Source organism: Spodoptera frugiperda, chromosome 26 (genome assembly GCF_023101765.2).
Source record: "Spodoptera frugiperda isolate SF20-4 chromosome 26, AGI-APGP_CSIRO_Sfru_2.0, whole genome shotgun sequence".
NCBI classification, from domain to species: domain Eukaryota; kingdom Metazoa; phylum Arthropoda; class Insecta; order Lepidoptera; family Noctuidae; genus Spodoptera; species Spodoptera frugiperda.
In genome coordinates, this window is record NC_064237.1 from 9,663,488 (window position 1) to 9,676,974 (window position 13,487).

The 13,487-nt window shown below is 37.6% G+C and overlaps 1 protein-coding gene across 11 annotated transcripts; it reads right to left on the reverse strand.

The window, feature by feature from the left end:
• Nucleotides 1-50: 50 nt before the first annotated feature.
• On the reverse strand, nt 51-13,121 carry LOC118264330 (facilitated trehalose transporter Tret1-like). 11 transcript variants are annotated; one of them, XR_007707176.1, is made up of 9 exons: nt 12,758-13,118; nt 10,679-10,776; nt 9,916-10,050; nt 9,348-9,431; nt 8,399-8,677; nt 7,439-7,559; nt 6,777-6,911; nt 5,662-6,270; nt 51-110 (listed from the first exon to the last, which is right to left on the reverse strand). XR_007707176.1 is itself a non-coding variant. In XM_050704776.1 (9 exons), exons 1-9 carry the CDS (start codon nt 12,798-12,800, stop codon nt 163-165), a joined length of 1,452 nt encoding a protein of 483 aa, XP_050560733.1. In that variant the 5' UTR covers nt 12,801-13,120; the 3' UTR covers nt 51-162. The 11 variants fall into 11 exon arrangements, 10 of the variants coding, with proteins under 10 accessions (XP_050560733.1, XP_050560728.1, XP_050560730.1 ...); XM_050704776.1 differs by lacking the exons at nt 5,662-6,270; nt 6,777-6,911; nt 7,439-7,559 and adding exons at nt 1,227-1,361; nt 1,889-2,009; nt 2,909-2,962 and having other exon boundaries at nt 51-719; nt 8,453-8,677; nt 12,758-13,120; XM_050704771.1 differs by having other exon boundaries at nt 51-515; nt 6,067-6,270; nt 12,758-13,119.
• Between the last annotated feature and the right edge of the window lie 366 nt (nt 13,122-13,487).

Sequence of the window (13,487 nt, forward strand, 5' to 3'; positions counted from 1 at the left end):
CTATTTAAAGTTAAACGACCAAGTCTATTCGATATAAATAATACCACAACTCTTTTAATAAAACATTTTATTTAAAGCTTCAACTTTTTTTAATCCATAATTGCCAATATCTAGCATCAGATACTAACAGGTTTTAAATCAATCTAAAAGTCAGTACATAATTCATCTCGTGATATCTTTTAATTCCGTGTTTTCGTTGATCTCTACTTCATCTTGTTCGTTCTGATCATCAGGTGTATCATATATATCACCTTGCAATTCCACTTGTATTTCTCTCAAACTTTTTCCTTTCGTTTCTGGAACGATAGCATATGTAAATATAGCTCCAGTGCACGCCATGACAGCGTATAACCAAAATACTCCATACAGCCCCGTCCAGTCCTCCATTGGTTGATACCCTTTCACTACAATAAAAGTTATGAAAGCAGAAAAAATGTTCAACACGGTCATTGCAACTGATCTTACGTTTAAAGGGAAGATTTCTGACGGAATTATAAATATTAAAGTATCAAAACCTACACTAGATATAACTATAGAAATGATAATCCCTAAAAATACGACGAAACGGAATGGGTTTGAAGATTCATCGTCGATGCCAATGACTTGTTGGAGGAAGAAGTAGACTCCGACCATTGCCAGCATCACGCAGGAGCCTAAGTAGGAGTAGATGAGCAGTGGACGACGGCCCACCCTGTCAACGATCATTGGCGATATCAAACCTGGAAAGAGGAGAAAAGACTGTATGTATCATCGACATTTCCATAGGCGTAACACTCATATTTGCCTCGACTAATAAAAAATCAATAGAGAACAGAAATTGCCAGATTAACATTATACATAACTTTTTTTATGGAATAGGGCAAACAAGCAGTAGGACACCTGATGGTAAGCGATCAACGCCGACCACCGCAACACCAGAGGAGGCACAGGTGCGTTTCCGGCCTTTTAAAAAGAAGTACGTTCCCTAATAACTGTGTACATTTACAAGTTATTAGGATAAGTTATTACAGAGCTAGTCAATAGACGAATAAGTGTCCTGAACAGGTGATCTAAGACTTGTCGACCTGACAGACTCAGTATAACTTCCAAGCTATAAACTAAAACTCTCACGATCTCATTTGCATTCATGAATGCTCAAGTCAGAGCTCTTGGAGTTAGCATTAGCGCAATAGTTCCCGCAAGGTAAAGTCCAATGCATATTTGATCACAAGTAAGTTTGTTCTTACCGACTGCAAATCTCACTGCTCCGAAAATAATGAGGGCCGTTGAAACTGGTAAGCCGCAGTTGCTTTGTTGAATGATGCGACCCATGTACTGTTGGATCGGGATACTGCCAGCGAAGAGTTGGGTGAATCGAAGACCTTGAATTGAAAAACAGTGGATTAAACGAAGATTATTTATTGTTAATACCAAGCTTTAATGTGGAATTTAATACTGTCTATAACTCGCCTTATATTTTAAATGTAGTCCAGTTTAGGTAGGTAATTATTGTCAAAGATATTTCTTTCCACTTTAAAGATTAGATTAAAATATGTACCGTGTGGCGTGCATGCACTATAGTTCTCATGCAACATAATGGGTGAAAAAGTTGTTAGGTAAACACTTAATATTATAATGCTTTTTGTCCTCCATTTTGGGGTTTGAAAAGAGATGTTAGGTTATGTATAGATTGATCTTTTGTTTTTTGAGGGAGGAAAAGCATTAAATAACTTCTCCCGTCTGGGGTGAGGCGGGAGGAAGTATCAGACTTTTACTGACTAAAACCACCCTGTTCCTTCTCCTGCTTTGAGCTGGAGCTGCGGTTACCTGTTACTGCATCCGCAGCTCCGAAATGGGCATCAGCCCTACTTGGCTCCTATTGATCTAAAAATATTGTTATTGAACATACCAGCAGTTACTATGACAGCTTTCCTATACTGTTTCCCAGTAAGCAGTTCCTTTACTGAACTAGACCGCTGCATCTCCTTCCTCACATCTGACCGCATTTGGGATAACTTCTCGTCGATCATCTAATAAACGAAGAAGAAGGATTTAGACTCCCTTAAAACAAAAACATGATTATGTTATCGGCTTACTCATGTAACTGTTTGAAAAACTCGAATGCAACAGTGCAACCGCGTCGTGGGTCGCAGAATGCTGCTCATGAATATAAACCTCTAGCATGACTTGAAACTAGTCGAATTCCTCGTCAAACAGTTACGTGAGTAATAATTAATTTAGTATATCTCACGAAAGTTATAATAAAAAACCATGTTATTATACCTATACAATATTCCAGACTAAAATTGAAAAGAATAAATGCTAATCAAATCTAGTGAACAGAAATGTGTGTGAAATTGACTAAGGTTTAGACATAAATTGTCGAATTTCGACATATTAAACAACAACAATTCGATGCGGATAAACTAGTTTCTTAGAAAAGGTTAAATAGAATTGATTGTACATATAATATGAATTTTAACATGAAGGTAATACAAGACTACAAGGATAGTTTTATAACCAAAACCGAACAAGAATATGTACACATGTATTCCGTCACCAAAAACAAAACACGACTGTATAAACAAACATGTGTTATACACACACAACGTCACGCCTTTTATCCCCGAAGGGGTAGGCAGAGGTGCACATTACAACACGTAATGCCACTATACAATGTACACCCATTTTTCACCATTTGTATAATAAATCCCATGTAATAGGGGATGAGCCTATTGCCATATCCTGGACACAATTCCAGACTCCGTGCTACTACCGAGAAATTTTCGAAAATCCGAAAAAAGCCCAGTAATACTTTGCCCGACCCGGGAATCGAACCCGAGACCCCTTGTTCGGCAGTCACACTGGCGAACACTCGACAAACGAGGCAGTCCACATGTATTATGTAGTACTTTGACATTATACAAACCTTTTCATTCTTACTCCCACTGAGTCTCAACAACTCTTTCCTCGCAACATCCACCTTGCCTTCTTTGAGCAAATAATAAGGAGTTTCAGGGATCCGCCAACAGGCTAGGAAGTAGCAAATAGGCATTACTATTAGGAAGTAGCTTAGTACTTGATAGGACACGAAGGACCCTATTGCCAGCATTAGGAGAGCTCCAAAACTGAACATGAACCTTGTGCCAGCTGTTAGAGTACCTCTGATCTCTTTGTCTGCTATTTCTGATAGATATACGCTTGTAACCTGTAAATAAAAGACAGGAATATTACATTATTGTATACTGTATATGATTATATACTATGACACCATAAGGTAAGCTTCCACAGGTCCGCATCGCACGCAACGGATTTTAGTTTGTATAGTATACAAATGCGTCCACTGATTCGTATCGTACGGACGCATACAACCAGTTTGATACGATCCATCCGATGCGTACGATGCGGACCTGTGGACACTTGCCAATAGTGATTTAGAATTGAGAAAGAATAAATTATTATAGAAATTGTAACGAACTTCAGGAGTGGTCGCATCAAGCCCGATTGAGCAAGGGATTACATTTAAATTTCAAATTGTTCATAAAAAGCTCGGCATTTGATTCCAATTAGTTACCTACACATGTCCTATTAAATAAGATTCAGGACATAACTGCTATAATATAGATTTGGCTTGATACTCCATGTGCGGTATCGGTCAGGGATCAGATAATGGGAAAGTTTTTAAGAAGATTCAAATAATGAAAAAAAAAATTGAGGTTGGTAATCATCCAAAGACTTCTCCCACCTTGGGTGAGGCGGGAGGGAGTGTCAAACTGTTACTGACTAAAAACCACCCCGTTCCTTCTTCTGCTTTGAGCCGGAGCCCCGGTAACCTGTTACGTTGTCCGCAGCTCCGGAAAATAATGAAAACTTACGGTAGTAATCATGCCGGACCCAAGTCCCCACGAAAACCTGCCGATGTATAGCAACCAGGGTTTAGTTGCGTGCAACACGAACACCTGCGAAAATAGAAAATCACATACATAATTCATACATTACCTTTGAAAAAGCGAGTAGATAATATGTTCATAAAGGAGTTAGAAAATTGTGAATTCAAACTACAATTATTGTATGTTACAATTTAGTCCTTTAGTTAATAATGGTTTATGCCAATCCTCAAGATAGCGCCTATATTGTAAAGGTTTAATTATATATAGAACGCCTTTCATATAGCCTTGTTTTAGCCCTATACATAGACTCCAGCTTTATCTGTAGATAGCAATAAATTAATTGAACTGCCCAATTTTAAACTACCATGCAAATACAGAAAATAGACATTAGAATAGACATCATGTGTCTTTGACAGCACGGTTGGTGCGGTGGCTGGACAACTGGCTGCCGCGCAAAGTGTCGCAGGTTCGAATCCCGCACGGAGCAACTCTTTGTGTGATCTACAAATTGTTGTTCCGGGTCTGGGTGTGATGTGTATGTGAACGCACCCACGACACAGGAGAAAATCCTAATGTAGAGCAACGTATTTTTAATCCTAATGTAGAAAAAATAAAGAGAAGTAGAGATACATACCGTGCCAACAATGAAAGGCAAAGCACTAGCAAGTAGAGTGACTCGCCTGCCGAACTTGTCTGACACTCCGCTAGCGGCCAGGCTGCCTGTGACCATGCCTGGCGATATTATCGCCACCACCCACGAGATCTCGCTCTGTAAAATAAATATTTTTATTTTACAGTTTAGTTAATATATATTTTTATTTTACAGTTTAGTTAAGAACCAATACTGCAATTACTGTTAGTCTATGCTTTGTATAAAACTAATATTTTACTTAAAACTTTAAAACTGCTTAGACTGCAGTGTTGGCCCGGTGCCGTTTAGCGGATTCTATACCCGCACGGAGGAACTGATTGTACGTATGTAATGTTATTTCACAATATTGAAGCGTTTAAGCAAAAAATATGACATCACGGTGTAAATAAATTATTAAATATATAGGTAACATGTATTGTGTCAAAAAATATCATGGCGGCTCGGAAGTTTAAGACGAGTGTGGGTCGGAAACTTACCAACGTCAAGTACCAATATGACGTTTTCCAAGTTATATGTACTTTCTAAGATTATGTTAGAAACCAATGGCAAACGGTGAAGGAAAACATCGTGAAGAAACCTGGACTTACAAGTTCTAATTATAGGTTAAACTTGAAATCGCCAACCTGCATTGAGCACATGTGGTGATTAATACTCAAACCTTCTCTGTGCAAGAAGAGGCCTTTGGTCAGCAGTGGCCACTTGTAGGCTGTTGATGATGATCAATCATCATGGCAATCTAAACGTTTGTGCTACACTATTTACGGCATTGCTGGTAAGTCCGTCTTAAGATAATTCATAGAAAAAAACAATATGTAGGCAGACATGGCCACCAAATGAATAAAAACATTAAGGTCAAATCTTTGGTAAAAAAAAGACTTATTACTGCTTACTACTTACTTTGCTTCTTGTAACATATGTGCTATCAAATTGAAACTACAAACAAAACCTTTAACTAAAACTTGAGAACCAACTAAGTTTTTATAAGTAAATAAAAAATCTAAGAATGTGTTATACCTATTCATATGTCATAATCGATTAAAGTTAAACGATCAAGTCTATTCGATATAAATAATACCACAAATCTTCTAATAAAACATTTTAATTAAAGCTTCATCTTTTTTAATCCATAATTGCCAATACCTAGCATCAGATACTAACAGGTTTTAAATCAATCTAAAAGTCAGTACATCATTCATCTCGTGATATCTTTTAATTCTGTGTTTTCGTTGATCTCTACTTCACCTTGTTCGTTCTGATCATCAGGTGTATCGTATATATCACCTTGCAATTCCACTTGTATTTCTCTCAAACTTTTTCCTTTCGTTTCTGGAACGATAACATATGTAAATATAGCTCCAGTAAACGCCATAACAGCGTATAACCAAAATACTCCGCACAGCCCCGTCCAGTCCTCCATTGGTTGATACCCTTTCACTACAATAAAAGTTATGAAGGCAGAAAAAATATTTAACACAGTCATTGCCACAGATCTTACGTTTAAAGGGAAGATTTCTGACGGAATAATAAATATTAAAGTATCAAAACCTACACTAGATATAACTATAGAAATGATAATCCCTACGAATACGACGAAACGGAATGGGTTTGAAGATTCATCGTCGATGCCAATGACTTGTTGGAGGAAGAAGTAGACTCCGACCATGGCAAGCATCACGCAGGAGCCCAAATAGGAGTAAATGAGCAGTGGACGACGGCCCACCCTGTCAACGATCATTGGCGATATCAAACCTGGAAAGAGGAGAAAAGACTGTATGTATCATCGACATTTCCATAGGCGTAACACTCATATTTGCCTCGACTAATAAAAAATCAATAGAGAACAGAAATTGCCAGATTAACATTATACATAACTTTTTTTATGGAATAGGGCAAACAAGCAGTAGGACACCTGATGGTAAGCGATCAACGCCGACCACCGCAACACCAGAGGAGGCACAGGTGCGTTTCCGGCCTTTAAAAAGAAGTACGTTCCCTAATAACTGTGTACATTTACAAGTTATTAGGATAAGTTATTACAGAGCTAGTCAATAGACGAATAAGTGTCCTGAACAGGTGATCTAAGACTTGTCGACCTGACAGACTCAGTATAACTTCCAAGCTATAAACTAAAACTCTCACGATCTCATTTGCATTCATGAATGCTCAAGTCAGAGCTCTTGGAGTTAGCATTAGCGCAATAGTTCCCGCAAGGTAAAGTCCAATGCATATTTGATCACAAGTAAGTTTGTTCTTACCGACTGCAAATCTCACTGCTCCGAAAATAATGAGGGCCGTTGAAACTGGTAAGCCGCAGTTGCTTTGTTGAATGATGCGACCCATGTACTGTTGGATCGGGATACTGCCAGCGAAGAGTTGGGTGAATCGAAGACCTTGAATTGAAAAACAGTGGATTAAACGAAGATTATTTATTGTTAATACCAAGCTTTAATGTGGAATTTAATACTGTCTATAACTCGCCTTATATTTTTAAAGTAGTCCAGTTTAGGTAGGTAATTATTGTCAAAGATATTTCTTTCCACTTTAAAGATTAGATTAAAATATGTACCGTGCGGCGTGCATGCACTGTAGTTCTCATAACATAATGGGCGAAAAAGTTGTTAGGTAAACACTTAATATTATAATGCTTTTTGCCCTCCATTTTGGGGTTTGAAAAGAGATGTTAGGTTATGTATAGATTGATCTTTTGTTTTTTGAGGGAGGAAAAGCATTAAATAACTTCTCCCGTCTGGGGTGAGGCGGGAGGAAGTATCAGACTTTTACCACCACTAAAACCACCTCGTTCCTTCTCCTGCTTTGAGCTGGAGCTGCGGTTACCTGTTACTGCATCCGCAGCTCCGAAATGGGCATCAGCCCTACTTGGCTCCTATTGATCTAAAAATATTGTTATTGAACATACCAGCAGTTACTATGACAGCTTTCCTATACTGTTTCCCAGTAAGCAGTTCCTTTACTGAACTAGACCGCTGCATCTCCTTCCTCACATCTGACCGCATTTGGGATAACTTCTCTTCGATCATCTGAAAAACAGAAGAAGGATTTTAAGCTGCCTTAAAGCAAAAATATATTAATTATTATGTTATTGGCTTACTCATCTAACTGTTTGAAAAACTCGACTGCAATAGCACGACTGCATCGTGGGTCGCAGAATGCTGCTCATGAATATAAACCTAGCATCTAGCATGGCTTGAAACTAGTCGAGTTCCTCGTCAAACAGTTACGTGAGTTAGCCGAAAACGTAATAATTAATTTAGTATATCTCAGGAAAGTTATAATAAAAAACATGCTATTATACCTATACAAACCTAAGATCACAATTGAAAAGTATAAAATGCTAATCAAATCTAGTGAATAGAAATGTGAGTGGAATTGACTAAGGTTTAGACATAACTTGTCGAATTTCGACATGTTAAACTATTGGGTCGATGCGGATAAACTAGTTTCTTAGAAAAGGTTAAATAGAATTGATTGTACATATAATATGAATTTTAACATGAAGGTAAAACAAGACTACAAGGGTAATAACCAAAGCCGAACAAGACTATATACAAACATGTGTTATACATATCCCCGAAGGGGTAGGCAGAGGTCCACATTAATACGACATGTAATGCCACTATACAATGTACACCCACTTTCACCATTTGTATAATAAGTCCCATGTAATAGGGGGTGAGCCTATTGCCATATCCTAGACACAATTCCAGACTCCGAGAAATTTACGAAAATCCGAAAAAAGCCTAGTAATACTTTGCGCGACCCGGGAATCGAATCCGAGACCCCTTGTTCGGCAGTCACAACGGCGACCACTCGACCAACGAGACAGTCCACATGTGCTATACTTTGCCATTATACAAACCTTTTCGTTCTTACTCCCACTAAGTCTCAACAACTCTTTCCTCGCAACATCCACCTTGCCTTCTTTGAGCAAATAATAAGGAGTTTCAGGGATCCTCCAACAGGCTAAGAAGTAGCAAATAGGCATTACTATTAGGAAGTAACTTAGCACTTGATAGGACACGAAAGACCCTATTGCCAACATTAGGAGAGCTCCAAAACTGAACATGAATCTTGTGCCAGCTGTTAGAGTACCTCTGATCTCTTTGTCTGCTATTTCTGATAGATATACGCTTGTAACCTGTAAATAAAAGATAGGAATATTACATTATTATAAATTGTATATGATTTTATACTATGACACCATAAGGTAAGCTTCCATAGATCCGCATCGTACGCATCGCACGCAACGGATTTTAGTTTGTATAGTATACAAATGCGTCCACTGATCCGTATCGTACGGGCGCATACAATCCGTTTGATACGATCCATCCGATGCGTACGATGCGGACCTGTGGACACTTGCCAATAGTGATTTAGAATTGAGAAAGAATAAATTATTATAGAAATCGTTAGAACTTCAGGAGTGGTCGCATCAAGCCCGATTGAGCTGGTAATTGCATTTAAATTTCAAATTGTTCATAAAAAGCTCGGCATTTGATTCCAATTAGTTACCTACACATGTCCTATTAAATAAGATTCAGGACATAGCTGCTATAATATAGATTTGGGTTTATATGCCATAGGCACGCCATATCGGTCAGGGATCAAAGTATGTGAAAGTTTTTAAGAAGATTTTTTTGAGAGGGGAGCAATCTTTCAGTGACTTCTCCCGCCTTGAATTTGGCGGAAGAGTGTCAGACTCTTACTAACTAAAAACCACCCCGTTCCCTCTCCTTCTTTGAGCCAGATACCTGTCCCCCGGTATCCAATTACGTTGTCCGCAGCTCCGGAAAATAATGAAAACTTACGGTAGTAATCATGCCGGACCCAAGTCCCCACGAAAACCTGCCGATGTATAGCAACCAGGGTTTAGTTGCGTGCAACACGAACACCTGCGAAAATAGAAAATCACATACATAATTTATACATTAACTTTGAAAAAGCGGGTAGATAATAGCGAGTTCATAAAGGAGTTAGAAAATTGTGAATTCAAACTACAATTATTATTGTATGTTACAATCTAATCCTTTAGGTAATTATGGGTCATGCCAATCCTCAAGATAGCGCCTACATTGTACAGGTTTTACAATATAGAACGCCTTTCATATAGCCTCGTTTTATACCCTTTATATACGGGGAAACCTCTTATGACTTAATTTAAACCACATATTTGTTATCATCTTGGCTGACAATATAGGTAAAAGGAGCGAAATAGATCCAGTAGTTACGCCAAAAAGCAATATTGTCTTTGAACTAATTTGAACACTGTTTACAAATACGGCACTATAACAGCCGCGCCGCATGTCTCATAATATAAATACAGACCAACTAGACATGTGTCTTAAAGGATTCAGTAGACATACGTTAGATACATACCGTGCCAACAATGAAAGGCAAAGCACTAGCAAGTAGAGTGACTCGCCTGCCGAACTTGTCTGACACTCCGCTAGCGGCCAGGCTGCCTGTGACCATGCCTGGCGATATTATCGCCACCACCCACGAGATCTCGCTCTGTAAAATAAATATTTTTATTTTACAGTTTAGTTAAGAACCAATACTGCAATTACTGTTAGTCTATGCTTTGTATAAAACTAATATTTAATTTAAAACCTGAAAACTTATTAGACTGCTCTGTAAGCCCGGTGGCTGATTGCGGCGGTGATTCTATTCCCGCACGGAGGAACTGATTGTATGATCCATATGTTTCGAGTCTAAGTGTCATGTGAACGTGTCAACTTGTATGTATGTAAATGCACCCACAACACAAGAGGAAATAATAGTGCGGAGCAACGTTTTTTAGAAAAATAAAACAGTAAAGTTTGTAACAAAATGACTATGGTGCGGAGTTTTTACTACTAATACGAGTACAAATATTGATACAAGACAAACATTGATACAGGAATCATACTTCAGACATCTATGTTTCCTATGTACATACATACATAAACGTACATACATAAACAAATATGTTTCCTATGTATTAGCTGCTTAATACATAGGAAAAATAGATCTGTCTTAAACGATAATTCCTATATCATTTAAAGGGCTTTTCAATTTATTAATTTACCTTAAAAGTTACCAAGGAATATTAACTTATGCCTCGCGATTTGTCGACTATTGAAATGTAAATTATACTTACATTCGATATTACAATACTGGTCTCATTATTGTGGAACTTTGGCAGGATGGGGGCAGTCCAGAAATAGGCAGTACTCGTCGTCATCGTAGCTATTGACACTGGAAAATAGTACGAGTGTAAACATTTCAGCATTTTGACCTTTATTGAAATGAAATCGTGTCTTTTAACTTGGAAAATCCCGAGACCTTAAATCAAGTTTGTTGATATAATCCGGTATACGAGCAAACATCTGATGGTAAGAAATCGCTGCCGCCCACGGCTACCCGAAACACCAGAAGCGTCACCAGTGCGTTACGTTAGGAATTTAAGGTTTTTGGGGAATCGCAGATTAGGAAGGGGGTAATTGGGCCTCCAGTAACCTCACTCCACTCAATGCAAGCGTAGTTTCACGTCGGTTTTCTGGGAGGCCGTTGTATCACTCCGATCGAGCCTTCCCATTCGTGCTGAAGCTTGTCTCTCTAACACTTAAAATAATTACACTCTCATTTTATATGCGCCTAAATGTTATAACAGTTCCCTTAGTACTAGTTTGCGTATTCCGCGCTCTGATTGGTTGGTTCATTCGCACTGGCCAATCAGAGCCGTTTTTGTTTTACAAACTCGTACTAAGCCCTCTGAGTAAAAAAGGCCATGTTTATTCTATTACGACAAGGGTTATTTATTATATTACATTACATCACTTATCTATTTTCTACAACAGAATAAGATGTCTTTTACTTTATGTAAAGGTCAAGTACTTATCGTCATCATCTTATCTCGAGTAGGTATTTCTTAATGTTATCACAGAAATATACTATATTTCCTGCTTGTAGATCATTGGAAATACTTACCTTTTTGTAGTATTGTAGCATTGATTAAGATTATTAAGTGCTAAGCTAACTTAACATGGATAATAGAGCTCTATATGTATGTTTTTTTAAGGGAGGAACATCACATCGTGACTTCTTGGGCGAAGCGAGAAAGAATGTCAGACTCTTACTGACTAAAAACCACCCCGTACTCCGCCGGAGCCCAAGTAGGGCTCCGGCTAGAAACGCAGGAGCCCCGGTAAACCCGCTAGGTAGTCCGCAGCTCCGGATAAGTACTTAGCTAACTTAACAGGGATAATTGAACTCTAAATAATCTGGGGGCAGTGTCTTAATTAGAAGGAGGGTTATGGTTTTTTTAGCTTATAGGTAGCTTGCATTAATGCAATGTTACCTTGGTTTTTTACTAGTATAGGTAATAACATACTGTGTCCTCTGCATATTTATTGTAGGTATCATGTTATCTAAACTGTAAAAAATATGTTAGTACCTACCAAATATTTACCTATCGTATGACATTTTAGGTTGCCATAATTATGCAAATAAAAGTGTAAACACCGGAATATTTATAGTAAATAGTTATTATAACGTTTTTATTAAGTAATGGGAGGCAAATGAGCTGACGAATTGCCTGATGGTAAGCGATCAGCGTCACCCATTGACACTCGCAACACCTGAGGAGGCACAGTTACGTTGCCGGCCTTTTAATAGGGAATACGATATTTTCTTCTATTTTTTTTTTTTTTTTGGCTGGTTTGAAGGTCGTATTGGTTCGCAAATACTACTAACAACCACTCATTCTACAGTTTTGCTGTGCGAGGCAGAAAGTTTCATGAGCAATGTACAGTTGTGGTCTGCCAACCATCTATATGATGGGGATGAAAGTGCGTTATACTAGTCCATAACTATCTATAATTATTTAGTACTCTATAACTGGAAAACGTAGGAACCACAGCGCTGGTGTAATATTTAGCTATTTGATATATAGTATAGTAAGTTAAAAACTATAGATTTTTTTTTATATTTTTATGATAACAGTTGGAACTTTGCAGATCACCTGGTACCATTTGGACGTCGACTTCAGCGACACCATGTATAGCATATCCTATAATTATTTTTGCCTGCTGTTATGAGGTTTATTAAACTATGAAGTTTGAGCGTATAAAATGTTATAGCAGTAGCTTAGAGTTACATTTATTTATTTTATTTTTTCCTGAGATTTAATACCTACTTACTTAGGAACAAATTAATATAACAACAATGATAAACTTACCGGCAAATGCCGCCAAATACTGCATCCTGTGACTTTGTGACATTTTGATAAAAAATATTTCACACACGCTTAATCCAAACCACTATTTAATTATTCATAACTACAAAATAAATCGTCTATAAACAAAACATCCTTCAAGTATTACTTTACAATCATTATATAGACACCTCATCAAAATATGTCAAGCAGTTACATAGTTTTTCACATATACTCGTACCTACATCACTTCACACACACAGCAATTTGCTATTTTTACGCAGGTTGAAAAAAAATACATATTTATTCGCGTTTTTTTAAATATAAAATAGTCAATTTAGTAATGACACGTCTGTTACATAGAGATGATTTCTATTTATAATGAATCATATGTTGATTGTACCGATTTATCTTCGACGTACAGGCAGCAACAATTTGTGGTGGTACACGTGTATTAGCATTTCTGTTTATTTATTTTTTTGCTATAAAATAGTTGGCTACTTGATTCTTAGACATTTGATAGCCGTAGCCACATAAAAAGTGAGCGGTACCTATGTGCAAGGGTTCGGGATATTGTCTGCAGCTAAAACTCAAATTGACTAAGTTTTTATTTGTGAAACATAGGGTACATTAAAGGATGTAGTGAATGCTGCTATACATGACGTATGTATCGTAATGAAAGTTACAATATTGTGGGGAGAAAATAACCATAATTATTTTTATAGTTAAATAAATTCAGCAATGAGTTATAGGA

Excerpts from the sequence above, each read along its gene's own strand:
- LOC118264330 (XM_050704768.1), bottom strand. The coding sequence starts at position 12,800 with ATGTCACAAAGTCACAGGATGCAGTATTTGGCGGCATTTGCCG. Across the intron at positions 2,010-2,908 it reads GTGGGAGTAAGAATGAAAAG|ATGATCGACGAGAAGTTATC; the intron begins GTTTGTATAATG and ends TTCGTTTATTAG. Across the intron at positions 1,362-1,888 it reads AGCTGTCATAGTAACTGCTG|GTCTTCGATTCACCCAACTC; the intron begins GTATGTTCAATA and ends TTTCAATTCAAG.